The following is a 26,817-nucleotide window of genomic DNA, read 5'->3' as shown; positions in this document are numbered from 1 at the left end:
CCCTCCCCCCCCAATATAAAGCTGGCTACGGGCCTGTACATCATATCAAGAGCGTATTAAGAAGGCTTCTTTATACGCTCTTCAGCATATATATATATATCAGGAGTAGATAATAAGAATTCCCTATTATCTACTACTGATATATATATATGACATAATGATATATATGGGTTAACCATTAACCCATAGATATCATATATATATATATATATATATATAATGATTAGCTCTTGATGATATAATTATGTGTATATAATGATAGCTATGATGCCATAACATTTATAAGCATTATTTCCAACAGGTGGCGATAGATGTGCTTTAGAAGAATTTTAACAAATGAGCATCTATGTAGCTTTTGTATTCATGCGCGAAACAGGCGAACATGCAGGCTGATGCAGGCGAAGAACCAAATTAGTATCACTTTCTTAATAAATTGGATAACGTGGCATTTTATACGCATTTTTATTTTTGTGATACATTACTAGAATGGTTATAGCAAAAAGTGACAGCATCAACTGTAGAATCTTACTTTAAATCAATTACAATCTAAACTACTTTTCTCGGAGCAATTTACCTGCTTGTATCTGTTGTGCGGTGGAAGTGATGAAGAAATGTCGGTGTTTCAGAAACTTTTCTGTGTTGTTCGTTGTTAGTGATAATATTGTTCCATTGCGAACTACTAGTATTTTTATATGAAACCATGGGGTGTGGCAACAGCAAGACAGCTCCCGATGGTTGCTCAAAGGACAAAAAAGATATAAAATCCATATTTTCTCTTTCCTCGTCAGACCCTGGAAAAGAGAAGTTGAAAAGTCAACAGGGTCACGACTCCGGCAATGGTAGGAAGTCGAAAAACAAATGGAAGTTTGTTCAGAAGACAAATAAAAGTGGACAGAGCAGCAGAGAAATGTCTACGAAAACCGTGCCTTCAGGACAAAAGATACAGAAGTATCGGGCGACATTTGATCCTCGAGTGACGGCCAAATACGACATTAAAGCGTTAATCGGCAGAGGAAGTTTTAGTAGGGTGGTACGTGTGGAACACCGTGTCACGCGACAACCCTATGCAATCAAAATGATAGATGCCCACGAAGGAAGAGAAGTGTTTGAAACAGAACTTGCAGTGTTACGGCGTGTTCTACACTCATACATTGTTCACATGGTTGAGGTATTTGAATCGAAAGACAGAATATACATGGTCATGGAACTTGCCACGGGTGGCGAGCTATTTGATCGCATAGTTGCAAAAGGTAGCTTCACTGAGCGCGATGCTACGAGAGTGTTGCAAATGGTTTTAGATGGTGTTCGATACCTCCATAGCTTAGGAATTACTCATAGAGACTTAAAACCAGAAAACCTATTGTATTATCACCCAGGATATGACTCAAAAATACTCATAACTGACTTTGGATTAGCAAGCACTAGGAAGGCTGGTGACGATGTCACCATGAAAACTACGTGTGGGACACCCGAGTACATTGCACCTGAGATACTGTTACGAAAGCCATACACTAATGCAGTGGACATGTGGGCAATTGGAGTGATAACATATATTCTATTGAGTGGCGAGATGCCATTCGATGAAGAAAGTAAAACCCGATTGTACAGGCTGATTCTCAAAGCAAATTACAACTTTTCAGGAGAGGTAAGATCAGTATACATATTCAATTCAATTCAAGAGGCTATAACATATGATTAGCACTACTATTGAATTTCATAGTGTTCCCATGAATTTCCTGGAGTGAAGAGCCCATATCTTAGGGTTGTGTGCTGAACTTTATATTATACAGCAAATGCCTAGTAAGTTAAATATGTAGCAGTTGAATATTACCTAATTAGTGTGATGGATCTATATGTGTATATCAATGTAATTAAGAACACCGTCACGTACACAACAACAGTGGTGTTATGGGTGCCCTAATATCAAAACATCAACAATGCTCTATATAAACAGTTACCATATAAATTCATATTAATTGATATGGTTATGTTTGGATGTAAATTATAAATTTATAGCCGGTACATTTTGATAATAAATTCAGCAGAGGAGGCAAACTGCTATCATACAGGCTAAAAACTACATAGTGATGATAAAACTTGATTATTACTCATTCACGTGAATAGTCTCTAGAAGTATCAATCGTGTGTATGTTTCTGTAACAAAAATTAGTCCATATAGGTATTCCGGGTTTTAAAATTACATAAAATAGAGCTAGCTTATTTCTTATTAATTAACATAAATTTATAAAAGTAGCGATCATCCTGGCTTGTATATTTGCTTCTGTAGTAAATGTTTGTTTGCGTGCTAATACTCCGAGTATCACAGATTTCAGAATTACGTTAGCATGCATGCAAAGCTCCAATTTAAACATAGGTAGGTTTCCCAAGTGTTGATACAATGTTTCAATATTATGGCATAAATTCTAATGCCCAAAATTTTAAAAAGTCATAAACGTTTGGTGACATGTGTAAGTTATATTGTCAGTTACAGTCTATGGAATCTGGCATGCTGTGTGCAAACTGTATTTTGGGGATCCTTGCTCTCTCTCCAACCTTGTGTGCAGCTGTGATGTTCAATGATGTACAGCAGCCAAAATGAAATATGACACTCCAAGGCCCGTTCCACATACATCCGACTCTCTCCACGTGTTTACCCTGCTTCACTAAACATATTATCTTTTCATAAGTATGGACATGTAGGGTTAAATAAACAATGGTAATTTGTGCAAAATGTATGTTGGAGCTTCCACACTAACGGCCATAAATCCAATGTCTTATATTTATATGTACATTGGATTTATGGCCGTTAGTGTAGAAGTATTTTCGTTATGCAGAGTAAATTACTGTACGTAAAGTCGTGAGGTTGAAACATTGTAACAGGGTGCGAAATTAACGGGAGTCTGAAGTCAAATACTCCCTTGATTTGACACATGCAGGTGTCCGTGTGACTCCCTGAAAATTCTGCGATACTGACTAGTTCGTTCCAGAGCACGGCCTCGCGGAATTACCGTATTTTTTCAGCTAATGTCCCAAGAAAATTTGGCAGACGTGCAACTGCATGAATCTTAAAAATAAGCACATGCGTTATTGCTAAAATATCTTTAATTTTAAACCTCAAACTGCGGACTCCCTCTTTTTGAGGGTAGGGAGTCCGTTGGACATCAGTGTTCAAAAGTTAATTTCTACCCCTGTTGTAACACATTCAGTATAATGAATATGTCTTATATGTACATATATTTATTATGCTGAATATGTTACAATGTTTTAACCTCACGACTTTCGTACAGTAATTTGCTTTGCATAACGAAAATACTGTATATTCCTTTAAAAAAACCTTCGTAATGTGACATTCTGTTACATAAATTACGTTGTCCAATTAACTCATAATTAGATGCCTTCCTGCAAAAGGTTTCTCTGCCAAAAAATGTAGGTAATCCATAAATCTTCTCTAATATATAAGTAAAGAATGGCAAACATTACAGGTCTGTATATAATATCTCACATGGGTATAAGGGCATTCAGAGTACAAATTGGATTACAGTAAACATGGTGTAAATATGTGCATATGAGTGCAACCACACTGTCAATCTTGGTTTTTGATTATTTAAAATCATGTAACACAGGAAAGGGGATTTGGGGTAGAAACCCCTATATTCATTCTTTAAAAGAATTGGGTTCTGTGTGGTTTTCTGTGTCATAACATGTGAAAATTGTTAATAATCAACAAATTACATATAAATGGTTGAATATACGTGACCAGAGTTAATGCAGGGTATTACTTATACCCGGGATGATTACAGTGGTTTTATTTATCAGCGCACAGTGATTTCAGCTGTGTCAGTTCAGTTCCTTGAATTGTACGCCAGATATTTGTCCTGCAGCCTGTAGTTGCTTTTAACGTTACATGAGGCCTGGTGGCCCTCGTTTTGTATTCCCTACTACTTTTATACTAATAGGCCTTGACCTCAGTAATATTTATTGAAACCCTTGTAAGTATAGAGAGCAGCACTCCCTGCAAAGTTGCTTATTATAATATACCCCAGCTGTGTAAAATTAAGAATGTTAGCTGCAGTGCTCGACACAGCCGGTCGCCCGGTCGTCAATGGCGACCAAAACCTCTGCTGGGCGATTAAAAAATACCAAAAACAAAATATTACAGGCCCAAAATAAAATCTTTGGGCGAGTACAATTTCTGTTCGGCGTTAACACAGCGCAAAACAAGTGCTCAGATTTTGATTTATCGCAACACTTGGCGGACACTGCTTTCCTATGTAAAGGGAGATCAGAGCATATAAAATAAAATCAACGAGCATAGTCACTCAGTGCAATTCCTATTTGGCAGCCATTTTTTAATTGAACTGGTAGCGCCATCTATAGTTTGTGGTCACGCCGTCATGGCACCGCACTAGAGAAACCATGGTGGTGCCTACTGTTCTTCGTAAATTGTAACAATCGATTGTCAGGAATAAACATGCAATGTTCACTTTTTTCGTTTACCAAAGTACCCTGAAAGGTATGATATAGTTTCACAAAACCATTTGAGAGGTAGTTCATGTTTTATGCCTATGGCATGTAAAGGACAGTACCAACACACAGTCAGTGTATAGCGATGTTATGCAGATCATCACTCTCCCCCTGTATACTCTGTGTGGATCATGTTTTCAGTCATATATATATCCTTCAGTAGTCCATTCCTGTATATTGTTTCCCGGCGCTTCTCTTGTCCACGTTGCTCCGCAAATTCTTCCAACCTGTTTTGTTGCAATGCCAATACTGGCAATAGTTTTATTCATGTAGTGCTTGCTAGCACTGTTTACAATCACGTATATAAATATATAATTATATCATGCTTCCGGGTATAGTTTTCAACATACTTTATCTAACTACCACTGTGCACTGATATATTTTGTTTAAATTGTTTTACCCATAGTGATACATTGCGCTCAGCGAATTCATTTATTGAGCTCCGCTGATGAACTGTGGGGAAAATACCCTGCGCTACCCTTACTACCACAGATGAAGGATCTTCTGTACAAATTGTATACAAATAATTTCATATGGTTTGAAAAAATATCCAGTTATTGTGAATTTGTGACTTTCTTCTAGGGAGTTCTTGATCAACAATGACAGATCCAGGAGGCATGCATTCCCTGTCGAACAAAACACGTTTCGCTCGCCTGACATTCGTACCATCGGCCGTCTCCACGATCCATGTTCCCTGTGACGCCGTGTTACCTGTGCAATGTGTTCCTGCGACGCCGTATTACCGGTGAAGCCGTGTTACATGTGAAGCCATGTTACCTGTGATGACGTGTTACCTCCGACACCATGTTACCTGTGACGTGTTTCTGTGAGCCGTGTTACCGGTTAAGCCGTGTTACATGTGAAGCCATGTTACATGTCATGATGTGTAGCCGTGTTACATGTGACGATGGGACGCCGTGTTACCGGTTTAACTAAATTTTCTTTATTCAGGTAAAGAAGGCCACCGGCCCATATCACCAATACAATACATACAAGTTGCTGGCGCCACATCTATACAAATACTGCATATACACAATACATACAAGTATGATGTATCATATAATTTTATTACTGTGTCGTTATGGTTATGATTTATATTTTAACCAAAAAAATACCAATGGAAAATTGGGCTACCACTTTTCATTTTGGGCCAAAAGAAATAAATTTCTGGTGGCCCAAAAAAACATTTTGGCCCGAGTGTCAAGCACTGTAGCATCTGTACAATACTGTGAATGTTACAACTAACAATCTATTGAATGAAATACAGTAATTATTACCAACTAATATTCATCTAATGCCACTAATCTCATCACACTATCAAGATTTTGTCCAGTAGTATATTTGAATGTGTACCATCTCTTAAATTACCATTTTACTTTGTACATAGTGTTCTATATATCTAGGTCGTCATTCCCTGTAGAATTCATAAAAGTGGGCTCTTGAAGGAGATAAGTGTATGATGGCCCGTAAGTGTTTATTTTTAAGCAGCTTAAATATTATACAAAGACCGTCTTTGTATCATATTTAATTCACTCAGTGTCTCAACGAATTTTAAATTTTAAATGTTTGATGGACTACAATGTATTACAGTCTGTCAGTACTATCTAGAGTTACATGAGATTTTAATAATTTAGATAGAGGATGACCACGGCTAATTGAACACTGATGGTCATATGCCGGCCCCACACCCAATTTGTGAGAACACACCACCCTGCCATTAGTAGAAAGGCGAATGTTCAACGTACTGTAGATATAATACAAAGCGCAGAGGTTGCTGCTTTTATGTTCAGTGCTACAAATTCTTAGTTGCCAAACCAGTATTTCAGCCGCTATTCTTCCCATCCTGCTTAAGCTTCCTAGGATAACAATACGGGCTGAATAGGTCTATTATTCTGCCTTTCACAATTGCTTTGAAAGGAGTTTTATTTTCTCAAGTAGCAAAATGATAGCGATCGAGGCTTAATTTTGCAAGCATCTGTGTAATGGAGGTGATAGTGTAATGCATAGGTATGAATTTCAAAAGGCATATATGCACCATCGAAATGTTAATTGTAGTGCCCACTTTCATTTCAGCCCACTCTATTGTCTCCTTTGTAGAATTCAGGACAATTTCTGCTTTTCTTATGTTATGGGGCTTTTGTTAAAAATGTGAAACTCATTGATTATATGTCAATTATGATATACTGTGGTTGGGCACAATGATACGTTAAACTTGTTAATTGTTATTATTATATAATTATGCCATTCTGTATGGTCTGTAAAGAAGCCAGAGAGTTGTAAAATAGCGAGTTCAAGAACTTAGCAGTATTAAACTTTTAGTGAAAACTCATTGATCACTGATCAAACATGAGTCAAAAGTCAGATTACCATATTTTGGAATAAGTAACAATATCTGTTTTAATTCTATGTTTCTTTTCACAATTTTCACTTTATGTTGTGTCACAGTACTGGCCTTTTGTATTGTATGTCTTGACTGTATGGTATTGTCTGTAACTAGTGTAATAGACTATTCTCTCATTAATCAGCTGCAGCTGTTATGTATGGATTTGTTTTGCTCACAATATATAACTTATAAGTTATAACACAATATATCTCTATTATACTTTCCCTTGAAAATTATTCTTTGTAAACTTTTCACACCCTCGCTATTCATTGTTTCTATTTGTTTGTAATGCTCATACTAATGGCTCATATTAGAAGTGCGTAGTAGTTCTTAAGATGAGTGACATTGACATTTGAAAATGCATTTTTATTATTAAATAAATTATTATTTAAATTTTCAATCTTTATTTTACTTAAAGTGTAACATAATATTGTTATGTACGTAAGTAATTTAGAATTGTTAACCAGTTATTTTGGTCTGAACTAAAAATCAGTAGGCTGTACTTGGTAAGTTGGAATTGTAGTAAAAGTCATATTTAAATGATGAGCCATATAGATTACATAGCTAAAATAACCAATAAACTCTGGTTTAATTGCGCTTTTTTAATCCTGTCTACATTATCGTATCACATTTTATATCTCAAAAAAAGATCTTCAGACTTTCACAAATACTGTTCCAGCTTTCCTCGTTAACATAGTCTAGGTAAGCAGTAAGTTAAATTGCATCTGAATTTAAACTGTAATCCCCCTTACCCGTAGTGACTGTGCTGCCGTGTGTGTGTGTGTGTGTGTGCGTGCGTGCGTGCGTGCGTGCGTGCGTGCCTGTATGTCTGTCTGTACGTGCGTCTCTCTCTCGCCCCCACCCCTACTTCCCTCCTTTCCTTCCACCCTCCAATCTATCTCTCGTGCACACGCGTTATATCGCGAAAATGAGTTACTACCATGGTTTGCATGGCGCGCGTTGGTAGACTGGGACTTATTGGTTTAAGTGTTTTCTGTCTGTTATAACACCATAACTCCCAACCAATTCGCAATTACCACCTCATCATTGCGAGTGCATATAACCATAGCGGCTTCTCTAAATGTGATGGACGCGCTTGCGTGTGTCTGCAATCTGCATGTGTATCCTCGTGTGCATACAGCCACGTGGGTGCATGCATGTTCAGCCATTATTGAACATGCGTTGTCAGTACAGTTTTACAGTTTTAAATACTTTAATTTTTAGCTCGTCTGACATGGTCAGATGTAGCTAGTAGAATGGTGCAAAGGTCCGTCTGCTCGCCTGTATAGCGTGTCCGCCAACGAAAGAGGCAGAAATCTATAAGGATTTCGCTATGGTGTTTATACTAGGCAGATGAGGGGGGAATCTAAAAAAAGTAGTAGTAGTAGTCAGCTCTCCAAACCAAATCTGACGTTAAACCGGACGATTTTTAAGTCCCAACACTATCTGAGACATATGTAAGATATGCCTGGAATAGGCTTCCTATAAACCGAACATCACATAAAACTGAACTAAGTGCATGGTCAGTCTTAGGAGAGTTCAATGTTGACTGTATTTAACTAAAAATAGAAAACTTGAACGTGCCAGTTTTACAATTAAATCGAACAATGAAATGTCATTTGAATAAGATATCGGTACACTGCAGAGTACCATTTCATGAGTAACTTTTTGTATATATCCGGGCTTAGGTGCTGTCTGTTGTGCCAGTATGTAAACCACATACCTTGTGTATTATGTGTTCATTAAATTCATAATACCCTGCAGCTCAGCTGACGTTTTCAAAAAGGAGATATAATTGTATCCCCCGCGACGAAGTCGGCAGGTATACTATATGGTTTCATGTCTCCCCAGTCGACGCCGCAGACAATTTCCCTTCCGCTCTATAACTCGGCTCCTAATTGACCTAGCGCTACCAAACTTGGTATACTTACACATCTTGGGGAGAAGGTGCGCAGCGTACCAAAACCTGGTCACTGCGACCTTTATTTGACCTTTACCTTGACCTTGATCATATTTCCCTTCCGCTCTATAACTCGGCCCCTAATTGACCTAGTGCTACCAAACTTGGTATACTTACACATCTTGGGGAGAAGGTGTGTTGCGTACCAAAACCAGGTCACTACGACCTTTATTAGACCTTTACCTTGACCTTGACCATATTTCCCTTCCGCTCTATAACTCGGGGCCCCTAATTGACCTAGCGCGACCAAACTTGGTATACTTACACATCTTGGGGAGAAGGTGTGTCGCGTACCGAAACCAGGGCATTGCAACTTTTATTTGACATTGACCTTGACCTTGACCTTGACCTTGACCTTCATCATCTTTCCTTTCTACTCTATAACTCGGGGCCCTAATTGACCTAGCGCGACCAAACTTCGTATACTTACACATCTTGGGGAGAACACGGGGTATACATGTAGTTGGCGACAACTGCCCTTTCTAGTTGTATCATGCATTGCGAATGATCACAGATAGGACCAGCAGTAAGCCGAGTGGGTGTCGCAACAGCAGCAAATAACACCATCGTCAGCACCAGCTACAGAACTAGCTGCAGAGCTGCAGCATTAGCTGCAGAATAGTAGCAACATAGCTTCGGTCTTATTTTTATTAATTAGTTCAGTGGTCAGTAATGGTCAGTGGTGTTTTACTGTCAGAGTCCTTGATTTGCAATTAACAGGGGCCCATTATCAAAAACAATTAGTCTTAACATTGCCCTTTTCTCGTAGATTGTTGACAGAAACATCGTAAAGTTACAAGTTTCTGGTGTGCGAGAAAAAGTTCATGCTAATGTTAAAATTTGTTTCTGACAATGGGAAAAGACTAATTTTGTTTCGGAATATGGGCCCCAGGAGTCTGAGTGACTGTATAGAAAGACCTTCTTAGGCAGTATTATATATATTAAATGAACAAATTAAGACATGTATACGGTAAATGCTAACTATTTCAAGATCGTGCGTCTATACTGCTCCAGAGCTGCCAACTTTTCTGATTTCGGTGGAATTTGTACGATTTTAGTCTATGATACTGCCATCACGATTCACTCACACTACGGTTTTGGACCATTATGAGTAGAAAACAATTCAATCTCGATTTAAAAACTGCCTGGTTAATTATTGCCACTCCTGCCATGGGAGCTAGTGGTCATTTTACTGGAAGCTTAAGTACATATATATATATATATATATATATAATATATATACTTCTAAAGGGCCAGACACGCTAGGCGATTTTATCGGGCGACTTAGTCGGGCGACTAAATCGCGGTGAAAATCGCCTAGGCTAGTGTGTCCAGTCAGTCGCCGCCGATTTAGTCGCCCGATTTAATCGCAACGATCAAAACGTTTTGATATTATCGGGCGATTATTTCAGTCGCCCGATAAAATATAGCCTAGTGTGTCCGGGTCGGCGATAAAGTCGCCCGATTGTACAATTCTGTCTGTAGTATTCATCAGCCAATCAGAGTTGTTCAATGATACTGACGTAATTAGACAAAATTAATTGCAGACTTCATGGAGCTATTGTGGTCCTACGACAAAGTGGCAGAGTTGATCACTTTGTGGGAGGCGAAGCCCCTCTTGTACGATATGACCCTGTCTGAGTACAGGGACAGAACGAAGAAGGAGGCTGTGAAGGTTTCGATGGCGGCGAAGCTCGGCGTCACCGGTAATTGACCGGGGAAAATTGATAAACAATACACGCGTACTGTAGGCCTAAATTAAGCACTAGTACAAAAATACAAGTTGCTTCGCTACAAGTCGTCACGATCCCATTATATTTGTACTAGTGGTGTTCCGATTAATCGAGTTCGTCGATCATATTACTCGTTTGGGCTGCCGAGTTGATTAATTTAATCGAGTAGAAAATCGGACGACCGAGTACAACTCGAACTTTTTTTTTAAAACTTTTTTTTCAGAATGTTACATGTATAAACAGTTTGTAAGTACATACCTATACACATACCACTTCGTGGTACATAGACTTGTGAACATTAGTCTTGCTATTAGGGATATAATATCAAAAGCGTACATAAAGAAGTAGGAACTCGCCGTCAAAAATCGCGTGATGTGTCCACTCGACCCGCGCGATAGAATCGGGCGATATTATCGGGTGATAAAGTCGCCCGATTAAATCGCCTAGTGTGTTCGGCCCTTAAGGAACGTAACCTATAACGTAACCAACACGCGTTCTTATTAGTCCAGGAATGGAGACTCGGCCAATGATTATGCATGTAGTGTACAGTACGTTGTATTATTTTTGTTCTCATAGCCTGTATCATAGACTAAGAATATTCTTATACTGTCTATGCCTGTGTCTTTGTGTTTGTTGTTACACTACAATGAGTATGCACATGATTGCATTTTATTTATTAATCGATGTAGAACTAAAAATTATGTAGTATTGTGATTAAATGACTTGTTGCCCATGCAATTCCTACTTGGTGAAGAATATTCCTACCTGTAAAGATTCAAATTCCTATTATACACAAAGGTTTTATGTTGGCAGCTCTGCGGCTGCTTTAAGTTCATGAATTATTCATATTTTTAAGTATATATTATATATACCTTCAGAGTGTAACATTTATGAAATCGCTGAAGAAAAGATGGCCACGCTGGTCTATTGTGTTCCTAATCTTAAAGGCTTTGTAGTTTGATAGCTATCAGTGTGATGAACAGGTTTTCCGTAGTGTGATGAAAAACTGCCGAATGCCTTTGCAAAAGTGTTGCCGAGTCCTATTCATTCAGGCAGACGTGACGTGGGTGAATTTCACCTACTATGACGGCATTCTTACTACCCCGAGGCACGGCCAAGTCGAATCGCGTAGAAGCCTGTGAGTGGCCGAACGTTATAACTTGCGTTCGTTAACAGAATAGAATTCGTAGACAGGATATTAAGTTAGTTCTCCTATCTTTTGAATGTAATGCTAGCCTACATTTTAACACAAATATGAAAGAATATGTGAATTTAAGGCTCTACATGTGGTAACATTATGAAATCCCGACGTTTCCCTCTCAGTTGAAGTCATCACTGACCATGCAGTGTAATGCCAGTGCATTCTATCGAAAGTATCAAGAGCGTATTATATTAAGAAGGTATACGCTCTTCTTTATACGCTCTTGAAAGTATCCATGGCTAAAATGACGTAGTTAGTACAGGAAGTAAGAGTGACAGAGTTCCTGGCAGTTATTTAGGTGTGATATAAAATTATAATCGTGGATACACAGAATATACAGGATAACTTTAACGTAAAATTTTTAAACATTAATACGTTTAACTTGGTGCATGTGCACAGTAGATTTAGATAATATTTAGATTTAAAGGTGCGTATATATATGCACGCATCTTTAAATCTAAATATTATCTAAATCTACTGTGCACATGCACCAAGTTAAACGTATTAATGTTTACAAATTTAACGTTAAAGTTTAAATGTGTCTATCAATTTCCTGTTAAAAAGGTTCTAGGATACCCTTACATTTGACCTCCAAACTTAATAAGAAATAATAAAAGTATAAAATTTAAGATTAAGAAAAATTACATATTTTATCGTATTAAACAATGATTACATTATTTTGTTTTATACAAATTATAAATTTATAAACATTACATGTTCGTATAGTGTATTAGGTTTAGGAATGAGCTTCTTATAAACTTTTTTCTTTTCGAAGGTAATTTCTTTTTTGGCGCCGCGTGTAAAACTAAACGAAGAAGCTTACAAAGGAAATAATAAAATTTAAAATGATCATGTAGGCTAGTGTGCGTGTGCAGTAAGCGTCCGTTTGTATGTAATTACTCAAAGCTGTGTAGAGCACACATACGTGCACGACAGTGGCTGCTGTATAGCGGCTATAGCCCGACATAAAGCCGTGTATGGATTTGTCACGGTGCTGTTAAAAATGGCAGTGAGAGCGAGGTTGCCGTGAGTACACATACACGGTCATAACACACAAACGCGGTGCGATGGGAACAAGTTTTTGAAATGCTTAGTTATTGTTTGTACAGCCGCTAGCCTTTGTGCACTGCAGGAATTTGAATGTACAAGGTGCCAACTGCACGTGAGTTAACTTGCATGAGTGCGCACAGACATCGCGTTTTGTGGTAGGTAGCCGACGCGTTTATTTTATGCTGAAGTGCAAACAAGTGACAGTGTTATATGGTATAGGCTAAGCTGTAATAAAACGTGAATTTTAAAGACAGAAATCGAATCGACAAAGTGCCGAAACTTTTATGTCAGGTTAACTACTTTCTGGACCTAAAAAGATGGACAGCGGCATAATACAAAATATTAAAATCTCAGGAAGAGGTGTGCATGAAACTGTCAAAACACTACAGAGGCAATAACACACTTACAGAGGCAAATATCATAAACCGTGTAAGGTTGATGTAATATAGTAACTTAGTTAGGAAACTGACTGCACCCGAATTAATCATTCAAATTCTCGACTACACTTCCATATTTGCTAACAGAGAATTTGAATTAGGTGATATGAGGTTCTGTGATAATTAGACTCAACCGCCTCCCTCGGAACCGTCTGCACCGCATAATTTTGTCAAAGTACTTTTCGACTTCGCGTTCTTCGCTCGCAGCGCAGGTGCCCCGAGTTTATATTTTCAATTAAAAGTGCTTGCCGGCGGAGGTTGATGACATCACGCGGGGAGAACCACTGACTGCGGGTGCACGTAATGTGGGTTCGAGTAACATTTCTCGCATAGCTCGGTTTATTTTTCGCCCGCTATCATCAGCCGGTGGTGTATATTTAGCAGCTGGCATCAGGGCTTGCAGGAAGTGGCATGTAACAAATATCTGGAAAGTGTCAAGGCAGATGCAGGGCTACTTACCATCCTCGCTTAGGGTTTCCCTTATATTAGAGTTGCTGGGTAGTTCGATCCTCCATGCTAATGAATAGAAGTAGTTAGCATAGTGCGTTGTGGAAGGCAGAAACGAAACAACAGAGTAAATGCAGCAAGCAAGCGTGTCATTGGATGCAAATACGCTGTCGCAGCGATGGCCGGTTTGGGAATAAATCAGGTTAGCACACTAACACAAATTCCGGGTTGGCATGCGACTGCACCATTCGCTGTCCCGCCATCGTGAAATTCCTCCAGACTGTTTTAATTACTCGGTGCCCGAGCCCTTAAATAGTGCTCGCCACTGTATTACTCTTGTATAGTATTGACTTGCATTCTCTCGCTGCTTACTGTGCGCGAGATAGGGGAAGCTTGTGAGTTATCGGCCTAGGTGTGGTCAGTAGCAGGGTAAGTAACACATCTAATATTTATCTCCTGCGTGAAATCGCATGTAATATGCATGGATACGCGTGCACTTATCGACATTGGTTCACAGTAACTTAAGTAAAATTGTGAAGCTCTCTAGGAATTGCAATTTATCACCTTCTCCCCAATTATTGCAGGTGCTCGCAAAGCTGGTATTTTTATGGAAGCATATAAAGCATGTCGTTCTGAAGTAAAACATGTGGATCGTGCCACTTAAAAGCGGTTTCACTACACCTCCTGTGGATATGCTCGTCAAACAACCAGTATCCCTATATAATAGTGATTAGAGGTAAACTGGGTGTGGGGTACGTGCACAGGCGACCTGCATTGTGTAGCTAGCGCTCACATTTCTGCTTAAAAATGAGTACTGATGAACTACACGTAGCCGAGCGGGGGTGCGTCGTTTTGCCGTGCTTTCCCCACCGGCGAAAACAGCAACCGCTGTCGTGTAATTGATAGTTTATTAGTCGCCATTGTACATCGCATGGGCTTTTGATTAGATACCGACACAGTGTGCTCATTGTTGCAGCAACGCTAGCGAGCCGTGGCCCTGGGCCACTGACTACACGTTTCCTGGCGCGCCGCAGAACGACGCGGGCGCAGCGTGCGCGCGCGATCCCGGCTACCTCAGCTCACCTGAGGCGCGGGTACCTACGCGCAAAGGCGCAGCAGTACTCTGTTCTATTGATCGGGAGAGCGAGCGCAGGGGAGGGTGGGGGTAGGTTAGGACCGGAGTGCGGGCGCCGAGGCAAAAACTCGTTTCTACCTCTGTCGAGGATGCTCAGTGACGTGCTCGATTCCCACTCGATTGTGAGGGCGACACAATGCACGCCGCTAATCCACCTGTGTGGTTCGTTCAACTGGCGCTCGACGCACAGTGCGCCGGCCCGAGTCTGACTGCATGTCGTTCACTGTTGCTACGAACGAAAGATTAGGTGGGCGCGTGGGAGTGGGGGCTAGCGCTGCTGCTACTGCTACTGCTACTGTTGCTGCTGCTACTGCTACTGCTACCGCTTGCTACTGCTTGCTACTGCTACTGCTACTGCTACTGCTACTGCTTGCTGCTGCTACTGCTTGCTACTGCTACTGCTACTGCTTGCTGCTGCTACTGCTTGCTACTGCTACTGCTACTGCTGCCTGCGTGAGATACGCCTGCTGTACGATAGACTTGATCTTCGCGCAGTCACATTCTTCCCCGACACCACCTGAAAGGGTTTTATCTCTCCTACTGATCACCCATCAAACTCTCCTTTCGATTTGCATCGGCAGCGTTCGACACCAGCTAGTAGTAGCTGGCGTACGCGTGCAGGTGGCGGGGGAGGAGGCACTCTGCGTGCTGCGTTTCGCCGGCTCGGTCTGCGGTGAGAGCGCAGACTCTTGCGGTTTTCACCTCGTTAGTATTCCGAGTGTGAACACTAGAAACCCGTCTTGCGCTCGGCAGCGATAACGCTTTTCTCGTTCCTTCTCGCTCGCAGGCGATTTGTAGATACGGCGTGGTGATAATGGCCCATCTTTTGTGAGACGTACTATTATTATATATGATAGTAATGACGCGCGGGCTGCGATTGTGTACAAACCGAACCTACGCAGTTTCCGTTAACTTAAATATATACATTGTGTTTCTAGGAAGGGTTAACAACGTAGCTTTGTGTTTTTTTTTTACATGTGTGATCGATCATCGACGGCTGCACCGTGGTGCAAGTCCGTGTTATACTTATGATTGTTGTTTTTGTTGAAAACTCGTTAACGTACACAAATTGGTATAGAGCGCACACCGTATAGCTCGCATTCAGACTCTCTTCCAGCCTCGTTTCACGTCTGCACCGTTTCTGTTTGCAATCTCCGTGCAGCGTCTTTAGCTACGAGCACACAGAGCCATCTTTGTTGACAGCGCTCGCGGCTATCCTATTACTCGGCCCATCCATTTTCTAAACCAGTCACCCGTGCGTGGTAACCATTATCCTGTGAATGGGAGATATTAATTCCAATTGTCAGTCAAGGCTGTCTGAAGGGGTGGAGAAACAAAGGGCATATCTTTGGTGCTGTCTTGGGCTTAAGAGTGGGGCTTGCTATAAGTAACCTGGCAGCAATAGCAGCATCGGTGGGACCTGTGAGCGGGGTGTGGGTGGATGGGTGTGTGCGTGCGTGTGTGCGTGTGCGGTGCGTGCGGGGGGAGGGGGTGTTCACATCAGCATTGCTTCGAATGTTCGTGTCGTGGCCTGTGAATTTCTTGCTCTCTCCATCTGTGTGTGTGTGTGTGTGTGTGTGTGTGTGTGTGTGTGTGCGTGCGTGCGTGTGTGTGCGCGCGTGCATGTAGGTAGATACTACGTGTAACACAGGGTATGTTATACACTATACATATTAGAATGGAATTGTTTGTTCTTCTGTCGCGTTTTACTTCGCAGGGTGCTTACATTATGTTTACTCTAAGAAGAGTGTAATGATGTCTGCGTGCGTATTCCCATTTCAGTATATATCTGGCGCTATATATAGTGTGCTCTGGCACAGTAAATGAAGCATTGACAAATCAGGCGATTGTTTTCGGTTCAAGTGTTGTGAGACACGGTTAATGTAATCAGCAATGTTGGTATATGGTGGATGCACATTAGTGCCACTCATGTGGAAGGCTTGTAAAACTATATATAAATGTTAGTGACTTCTAGCGGGTTAACATCAAATTTAATGGAAAAATAAAGAAGAATGTAGGATGTACGTGATGGAATTATATAGTAGTGCTTTTCAAAGGTGCATGGTATAACTAGCTAATATTTTATTGTATGAATAAGTTAGCTACTGATAGGAGAATGTGTTATGTTTCTTAATGTTTTGGCCCTTCATCCTACCATCAGACCCATTAGTGGTTTTTACAAGGTTCGTTACTAAACACGCATTTTTATTTGTTTTTGGTGCATTATGTTGAAGCTGAATGAACTGAAGCTTTAATACCCACGCACGCACGCACGCACGCACGCACGCACGCACGCACGCACGCACACATCTATATAAATTGTGTGAGCCGATATCAGTCTGCAAGGTGTCATGTCCTGCCTGAAGCAGTTGGGAATTCTACCAGCCTATTCATACCTACATTACCTCGCTAAAGCCCTTACCAAGGGGTAACAATCACATACCAACTGTTACCGTTTACACCTTTAGCTTTATACAGAACTCACCATTACATCTTCACAGCACATTCGCAGTCACATTTTTATTTTCATTGTACATCTGAATGTGGTCTGTCACCACGTTGATTTTTTAACAGGGGGGGGGGCAAAAACAGCAAACTGCGCAAAATAGTGGATATACTTAATATTTGAATGGTCCCTCCGCCTCCCTCTCCACACACTACGCTCCCCACCTCTCAGCTCTGCAATTTTTGTTTTGGGCGCTAGCAAAAAAGGCAACATTTTTATTCGTTGTTCTCTGCTCCCAAGATATGTAACTGTTCGGGATTCCAAGGCAGAGTGAAAACAGGCGGGGGGTATGGGGGTTCTCCCCCAGAAAATTGTGACAATGTAGATCGCAGGAGATGGTATTTGAAGCACTTTGAAGTACATGTGTACAGCCTTCATTCTGACTACGACAATTCTCTTTTTAGTAGAACAATTCTTTTTATTTTTCCTTTCGGTTCAACAGGGGGGCCATGGCTCCCCCCCTAACTATGCCACTGGTTGTTTGTTACTGTTGTATGTGTTGTGTGCGTTCGTCGTCGTGTGATGCCGATCATGCAATGTGTTTTTCCAGCCAGGAGGTTTTCCCAGCATTGTTGCTCATCCGTGCAGCCAAGTGTTACAGCTCCCCCCCCCCCCCGAGCGGTTGGCTTACATTGTTCGTCACGTTTCCTGTTGCAGCACTGGCGGGACATCTCGCCGCAGGCGAAGGACTTCATCGAGCGTTTGCTGACGGTGGCGACGGAGCAGCGTCTGGCCGCCGTAGACGCGCTCACGCACCCGTGGGTGAAGAGCAACGCGGCGCAGTCGAACCTGCGCAACCTGCACCGCGCCATCAGTCAGAATCTCATGAAGCGGCAGTCGATACGAAGCTCCAAGTCCAGCCGCTCGTCGCGATCGAACAGGTGGGTTGAGCGCCGGTCGCCGCCGCGCGCCGCCAGGCCACGCTGGGGAGGAGAGAGGGTTCTTAGAGGTTATGGGAGTGGACGTTGGGTGAAGGTGGGAGGGGGCAAGGCGTGAGTGTTTTTGTGAGGGAGTAAAGGCATGGTGAGGTTTAAGTAAGTGAGGTTAGGGTGAGGGGAGTGAAGTTAGACAAACTGAGAATAGGGAAAGTGAGTGAGTAAACGTGGGGTTAGGTGAAAAGACGAGTGAGGATGGGGCAAGAATAGAAAGCTGGATAGTTAGGGAAGTAAATATAATCAATGGGGAAAGTTGTTACTATAAATATGATTATAATAGGCCCATGAGTAAAAAGATCAGGAGAGATGAGGTGATGCCCAAAGGGGTACCTATTAAGCACCTGTGGGCTGCAGGACAATACGTTGTAAAATACCCGGCGTACAAGCCAAAGTACGCAGCTGTGCGTTGGATCCCAATGAAACCGTTGCATAGGTATAGCTTTTTGGTGGATTTGTGAAAGGTAACTGCAATTTTGCCCAATCGTATCGCATTTTAATTATGATAGAAGAGCTTTGTAGCAGTAGAGCGTTTGCAGGGTACCGGCAATTGCCTATATGCTGAGCGGCTTCATCTTTGCAGATCAAGCAAGAGCGCCAAGTCGCTACGATCGCAGCACGGCCGCGTGCAGCCGCAAGATCTCGACGAGATAGAGAAGGAGCTGCTGCAGAACCGGGCGGTCGACAGCAGCTGCCTATCATGAGCTGAAACCTGCGACGGTGCTTTGCTAAGCTGAAGCCCTCGGCGGGATTTCAGTAAGCGGAAGCTTGCGACTGGGTTTCACTTCGGCTGTGAAGCTCCGCGACGGGGCTTCACATGCTCGCGTGGTGGACAGTGCCTTATGAAACGTGCCTCTTCTCGCGCTGCGCACACACGCACACGTGCAGGGACGCACGCCTACCGCAGGGCACGCTGCTCGCACCCTGTGAAGAGCATTCGCTGGCGCGCGAGGCTTTCACAGACGTATACGTACGACGTATAGTAGTTGACGTGTGCAGTGATGCTGCGATTGGCATGTTGGCAGGCATTACAGAGCCGCACGTCTCCCACTTGGTCCTGCCTGCTACAGTGGTTACGGATTACTGTGTCAGTGTGGGATGGTGGCTAACTGTTGTGAACTGAGCACGTCTAAAATCAGCATGGCACAGGTTTGTGAGATGAATGCCAGAGTGCTGGTTGGAAATCAGCGAGTAACAGTGTGAAGGACACTACCAATGGAGGTTAAAGTAGCTGGTTGCAAAGACACCAATTTAAGTTATTACTTGTATGTTGGGAGATAATTGCTATGGATGTTGTTTTAGAACACGTTCTACCCACATACTGCTTTTAATGCTGTACATTACACTCGTAGGTAATTTGATGTAGGTGATATGGCTAGCATAATTTTTATATTATGTGTGAATATACAAAAAGTAATGAACTTTTGTGTAAGTAAGTAGTGAAACCAGACATTTCCAATGCTCGGTAGTCCTTAGTAGTGTCTAGCAGAGATTTCAACACTATGCCTACATAAGATCTTATCCTGGCAATGACTGCTAACCTGTTAGTATAATATATGACAACTAGCTTTATGTCCACATGGCACCTAGAGGCGCTCTGGCACTATTGCCAGAGCATCTAGCATGGCCAAACACGACAATATTTAGTGATGTTTAAAATATTGCTATCTTTGAGTATAGATCTCGTATAATGAAAGAGCTGTCGGCTCTCATTCAGGGTGTTTAATATTCAGAGCCGTTAACGCGCACAGCTGTCTGTGAGCACCCATCCTGCTATGATAATGGCCTGTTGTGCTCAAACAACTGATTTATCTCTGACAATCATTATCCCTATATGGTATAAACTGTGACATATTTCTTTTTTATACCAAAGCTTTGAAAACGATGTTTGGGGTGCAAATTGACTGTCTGGCTGGAACGTAGGAGTAGAACTAGTTGGCGCTTCTAGAGAGCAGTGGGTGTCCCGGGTGACTAGTCATAAGCTGTATACTAGGTGCTCGCTACGTTTGCTGGAATCTGCATTTTGTCATTAGTTTCTGCTGTTATTGTTGGCAGCAAATTAAAAGGGCGAAAAAAATCGTTAAGGAAGATGGATTGATTGGTTGCGCGTGAGAGACAGCGGTAAGCCACCTGTTAATTCTGTAAATTAGTAAACATGTAGACAAAATTGTGTTCCTTGTACACAATGAGCAATACAACGCACTGACGAGAGGATGCATTAGCTTGAGCACTTTGCTCTATCTAGCTGAAACACACTCACCATACTTTTGTAAATGCTTGACTTCAGCTATTGGCAGGAATTGGTTGCATTTTTTTCAAATTAATAATCAAGTCAGGCGATAGTGATAACCGTCAGCATTCTACTATAGGTAGGAATTCTCGCTATGATATCTGTGCGTCCGATTCGAGCGTTTTGTGCATGTTGTCATTCTGAATAAGCAGTGCAGGTGTGGTCTTGTCGGAGCAACATAAGCTACGCATGCTACGCTTTTCAGCGTACTGATCAGCATGTAGACTTGCTAAAGCTGGTTTGACATATCTCTACGTTGATATATAATAATCGGATGCAGGGGCATGCGCGCGGACGCGGGGGTCGGGGAAATTCGCAGGCAGTGGCAGTGGTGGCTAGACGTGAACTACTGGACTACTGGTCTGTCTTACTTCATATCGTCCACTCTTTGCAGCTTTTGGTTTGTGAGCGAAAAGCCCCTAACTAAAAAAAACGGCGATTAGAGCAATTCGTGGTGGTTTTTCGCAGGTGTTACCGTAACGATATTCATATTTTAGCGGTAGTAGTCTGGGGAATGTTACAGCTATGCAGCTATACAAACGAGAGCTCTGGGGTGCAGATCCCATACACCTTGTTCGTACAAAGCGATGGGAGGCCTATTAGAGGATAACCAGGTAGAGAGCGTTGGCGTGCAGACATTTGCGATGTGTCCTCGTACAACACAGATAGTGCTTTGTGTGAGTTTTTTCGTAGTCCGGCTTTTTGTTAATGCTTCTTCTGTGGGCGCGCACGTTGAAACAGTTGTTGGCTGGGCGACGTTCGTCGTGTGCCCACTGCTGTCCGCGCTGCTGCTGCTCCTGCTCCTGCTACAGCTGCTAGTACCGCTACCAGGAGTGTGTATAAGACATATAATATATACGTATAGTATATAATATACACCTGCTACTACTACTACTATGGCTGCTGCTGCCGCTGCTGCTACTAGGGCTGTTGCTACTTCTACTGCTACTACGACTGCTGCTGCCCCTATGTGTGAACAGCGTGCCAGCAGCGTGCCACGGGCAGAATGCACTTCTAGGGCGATCACTGGAATACGGCCCGCAGTTGTGCAACTTCGGCTAAGCTGCTTGTTGTGGGGGGGGGGCTTTATTTTTTGCTTGTCATTGGTTTTATCGCTTGCATTAACAGTAGTGGCGTACTGTGAGAGTTGAAGAAAGCGAAGCTTGAATCTCGTGGTTGAAATCGATTGCGTCTCTCCGTCTGCGCTGTAAACGGTAGCTGCTTACATGGCGCCTTTACTTGGCACCCACCTCCCACCTCTCCGGTGTCCCTTAGCGAGAACACTGTTGAGATTTGGTGCTGGCGAATGCTGTATGTTCTGTCGGAATAGGTTTTTGTTTAGTTGTTCAACTTTGGACCCAATTGTTACGTGTTAGTTACTTGCATTCTGTGAAATGCAGATATCTGTGTTTGTTATGTTAGGCTGCATTGTACATTTGTGTAAATATGTGTTGCCTAATATGGTGTAGCTCAATAATGTAGTGTTGTTGCATTTTGATGATAATAATTGTTATTTCAATCGCAAAAACCTATTCGGCTGATACTAATATTATTACTTCACATGCAAATAGACCGTGTACCGCAAATAGACAGTTAATATTCATCATTTAAGTCAGTGCTGCCATCTAGCTGCTACCAAAGACCGTATGCAATCGTATATGGTGTTTTCTGTTGCCCCATGCTTCTTGTTATTTTTGCTACATGTAAATCGGCAAGTTGTATGTTTTTATAGATTTTACTGGTTTAATATGCATAAAAACGTTTTTAGAAATACCGTATGCATATTGTACATGTGTTGATAGCAATTCTAGCTCATCTATTTAACACTTCCTAAATTAACCCCGGCTATGCTGTAATTTTTGCTCGGAACAGCTTCGAAGACTAGGTGGCTCTAGTATTTTATATTTTGTAGGATATTAGTCAATTTCATCTCAGATGCTTATGCAGAAGCTGGCTTCAAATAAGTTTGAGTGTTGTATAAAGTCTTTAAAACGGACCATTATAATAATGTAACAAACACGCGTAATTAATTAATGCATCATGTAATATGTTGGGGAAATTGCAGTATTTTTTATGTGCCTTGTTGTGTACATCGAAATTTGTACATTTGGTCAAAATGTTACGTCCGAGTTATAATCTGCATCTGAATAGTCTTGCCTAATTGATATGATTGTGCGGGTGAAGTAAAAAGGAGTGTCAGTGGAAGCCAAATGATGTACGATGTTGAATTCTGCTCTATAGTATCCTCAGTTTTGTTATTACAACTGTTCTCGCCACAGTTCTATGCTATGTTGTGTTCTGCAATTATGCGTTGAGGTCTGGAAAGCGGTTGGGTTGCTGCAGCTTTTAGACCCTTTTTTTGTAACCTTTCTATTACTGTTCTTTTGTGACTGTCATATACCGTGAAAATAATCGACTGATTTTGAGTTGCTGTGTTGATAATTTAATTTGGACACTATTTTATAAGTGACAATTTTTGAATGTTTTCCTTCGTTTTTGAAGGAAACCTTTAGTGTTGAGATTAGTGTTTTGAACGAGTTCTCATCCAGCCTGCATATGCATCATCCTCACAAGCTTATCACGATGTCATTTTTTCATTCATATATTATGAGTTTAACAGTGTTACTCATAGCAATGAAACAGATGCAAAATTTGTATGTGTAAATGCGTGTTTGTGGTGGTTGTGAGCTCCGTGGTATCATGGCAGACGACAGATACATTGATGATCATGTTAATGCGTAACGGCCTCAGTGAGAATGGATTGCCTGCCATTAGATGGCGCTCGCTGCGTCTCTGCAAGAAGATGCGGCGAGAAACGAGTTGCACCACAGCGTGTTCAACTGTGCTTGGTCCTTGTTATCGTGCCTTATAGAATCTCATTCTTATTTGTAGTTTTTGTACCTGTATGAACACCACTACGATGAGTTAATATTATTATTATTATTATTATTTTTATTGAATGATAAAACAATAAACACAATGTAGGTTCATTTTAAAACAGTCTTTTGTTATTTTTGTTATCATTGAATTAAAATTGCTGCTAATAACGTTAGATTGATTATTAGGCCTGACGTAATACTAGTTCTTTGCAATATTTGTGAGATTTAAACAAAGTGACATACCAAGCTTTGCACACGGTTCAACTTGTGAACAAGAGTTCCTGAACATGCTGCAGTGGGAGGAAATTGGTTGCATGTATTTCAAAACCGAAACTATATAATTATAATAAAGAATGTTAAACCTATCCCTCTCCTCTTTTAAACCCCTTCTCTGTTTCTCCACCCCGCAACCTTCTTCCCAGACACTCGTCCTTCTCTCATCACCCTATCTAAGACATGCACTAAACTCGACTCTCGTCACTTCACTTCTTCCGACACCATAATTTCTTTGTAGACTATATGCTACTATTCTTACTCTACGTCTACATCTTTCTCTACGCCTAGGAAAAACCATTAAAAATAATTTGTGATAGATTTATAGAAATAATATAGGTATCTCTAGATAGGTGATAGATTACGAGACGATCGGCAGCCTGCGCGAAAAACGCTGCGTAGCGGCACACTAACAACAACGCTGCACTCATTGAATAGCAATTTCAACGGGTTTACTATATAGCGTAACTGTGGGGCAATCCCTGAATTAAGCAGTTCTTGCGATTACACGATGGGTTTGACTACCCACGTGGCTAGAGATTTCCTAGAAATTGTCGTAATTCTTGGTTCGCTACTCGGCGCGCTTGGTTTGCTGTAAAAAACGGAGTTGAACTTTTTTGTGCCAGCGACTAGTTGAGGCCCCCCCATCAGTGTAGTACATATGGCGTGCGATAGATGGCGCAACGAGGCTATATGCATAGCACTTCCCTAGCACTTTTCCTGCAGACGGCTCAGGCGACTATAACCTAGACTCGTACCCAGTCGACAGTTCCACACGCTACACTAACTAACTTCAGTGTAGCGAAAGATACTTGCCGGAGGGAAGGTGGCGAACGCGTACCAGTCTAGAAAGCCAACTGGAAAGACAAACTGAAATGGGAACTAGCCTATCTGCACACAGCATGAGCAGCATCATAACGTTATTGTCAGTGGTATATATGTAACATTTCATTATAGCCTTCTGTTCATATTGCACAAAGCTGAGAAATGGTGTTCATTCGTTGTCATTCATGTTTTGTTTGCAGCTAGCTGTAACTCTATACAACATTGACGATATTTGTGTGGTACTTGACGTCTGCCTTGACGATATTTGTGTGGTACTTGACGTCTGCCTTGACGATATTTGTGTGGTACTTGACGTCTGCCTTGACGGACCATTTCGCGGGTGCTGAAGTATGCGGTTAGTGTATGATGAAGTATTGGGTATGCTTCTTTCGGCAACACTTCTCTGGTATCTCGTCTCATCTGGATTATTATTTGGGCCGGTAGGTGGCAGGATACTTTGTAAACGTTTGCGGTGTGTGTAAGCCATAGAAATAATATTATACTAGTTACGCTGACTGATCTATGGTGGCCGAGGGCTACATGAAAAGTACTACCATGATTCATTGCGATCCAGGCTATCCCACAATGCTTGCTATTAGTAATACCTGGTAATACCGGTCGTGTATCCGTGTACATGCGCGTGTATCTGTGTGTACCCGCGTGTACGTGCGTGTACCCGCGTGTACGTGCGTGTACGTGCGTGTACCCGCGGGTACACACGGATACACGACCGGTATTACTCTGCTAATCATGGTAGTGGCAGCCCTCGGCCAACGCGTAAACTGATTTCACTTTAGTGGCAGCCCTCGGCCAACGCGTAAACTGATTTCACTAGTAAACTGATTTTACTAGTGAGTTTGAAAACGATTTTGATTTTGATTTCGATTTTCATATTTTTGTTTATTTGCTTTTATTTATTTCAGAGGTAAAATTGTAGTGCAACCCTCGGCCACCATACTGATCTCTATGTTACCAACAATTCATCTTATCTAGTTCCTCCTATTTCACTGCGCTTTGTCTTATAAAAGGAATTTGAAAATACCTCCAATGTTGTTCAAATTCTCCGATATGTTGTTGACACGTTCGCGTTGCTCTGCAAAGCAACCGTACAGCGGGTGCAACCCGTAGCAACATGTGACGTCACCTAACCGATTCGGGGCTCAATTGTTTGGCAAACAATTCGGCGTTGGCGCCAGATTTCCAGATTTCGCACCTCTTTCTTGTGGGCAAACGCTCAGTGAAATGGGAGGAACTAGAGTTTATTTTGTCATAAGGTAGTGTGATTATGCATGAAACGAAGTATTTGCTAGTCTAGTAGGGCCTACTGGAGAAATTAGCGTTTGGATGCGCATATTGCGGCTTTAATTATTTTAGCATTGATATTATGTTGCATTAATTCTAATTGTCCCAAACACTGTCATAGCTGCACTATAATAATATTGTTATAATTTTTTTGCTCATTTTTGCATTCGCATCCTGTCAATAGTAGCCTAAATGTACCAAGATTTTTCCATAAGTGTACTGGAATTATTTACTTCGATATGTTATGCTCAATATTTTCGCATTTATAGTGTAATATTTGTAGCCAAATTTATCAACGTATTGTATATTAAAATGTTATTTAAATGTTTTTTCATGTTATGTCAATTATTTTTTTATTTATGTTAACGATATCCGTATTAATATCATATTTTTAGGTAAGCCGCGATTCCTACTTTCGATCACTCGAATCTGGTGGTTGTCAAGGTGGCGGTGATACGGCGTGGTATGTTCACCAGGTGTACGTGTGCGTGTGTGTGTGTGTGTGTGTGTGTGTGTGTGTGTGTGTGCGTGCGTGCGTGCGTGTGTATGCGTGTGTGTTTGTGCGTGTCTGTGCGTGCGTGCGTGCGAGCGAGCACTATAAATAATCAGACACCGCATCATCATTGCCGTCCTTCAATATATGCCATATATATCTCTAAATAATCTAACATGTCTACATAAATAACTCAATTAATGAATAAATAAATCAATGCATCAATCAATTAATAAATAAATATATATATACGTACGTGCGAGTGCGTGTGTTGCATGATGTGATACGTACACGTTGTAAATAACCAGAAGCCGTGACATACTGACCTTCACCTTTACAATCATCATTGTCGCTCGCCAGCATATGCCATATACATCTCTAAATAATCTAACATGTCTACATATAGAAATTATTCAATAAATCTCTCTCTATATATATATGTGCGTG

General features: G+C 41.4%; 1 protein-coding gene across 1 annotated transcript; it reads left to right on the top strand.

Moving 5' to 3' along the window:
- Positions 1 to 395: 395 nt before the first annotated feature.
- LOC106811688 (serine/threonine-protein kinase H1 homolog) lies at positions 396 to 23,598 on the top strand. Its single transcript, XM_014815390.1, has 3 exons — positions 396 to 1,645; positions 18,034 to 18,257; positions 18,892 to 23,598. The coding sequence occupies exons 1-3, from the start codon at positions 701 to 703 to the stop codon at positions 19,010 to 19,012; spliced, it is 1,290 nt and encodes a 429-aa protein (XP_014670876.1). The 5' UTR covers positions 396 to 700; the 3' UTR covers positions 19,013 to 23,598.
- Positions 23,599 to 26,817: the final 3,219 nt, after the last annotated feature.

Source organism: Priapulus caudatus, unplaced genomic scaffold, assembly GCF_000485595.1.
Source record: "Priapulus caudatus unplaced genomic scaffold, Priapulus_caudatus-5.0.1 Scaffold564, whole genome shotgun sequence".
NCBI lineage: Eukaryota > Metazoa > Priapulida > Priapulimorpha > Priapulimorphida > Priapulidae > Priapulus > Priapulus caudatus.
The sequence above is the reverse complement of the archived record's forward strand: the minus strand, read 5'-3'. Positions and strand labels throughout refer to the sequence as shown.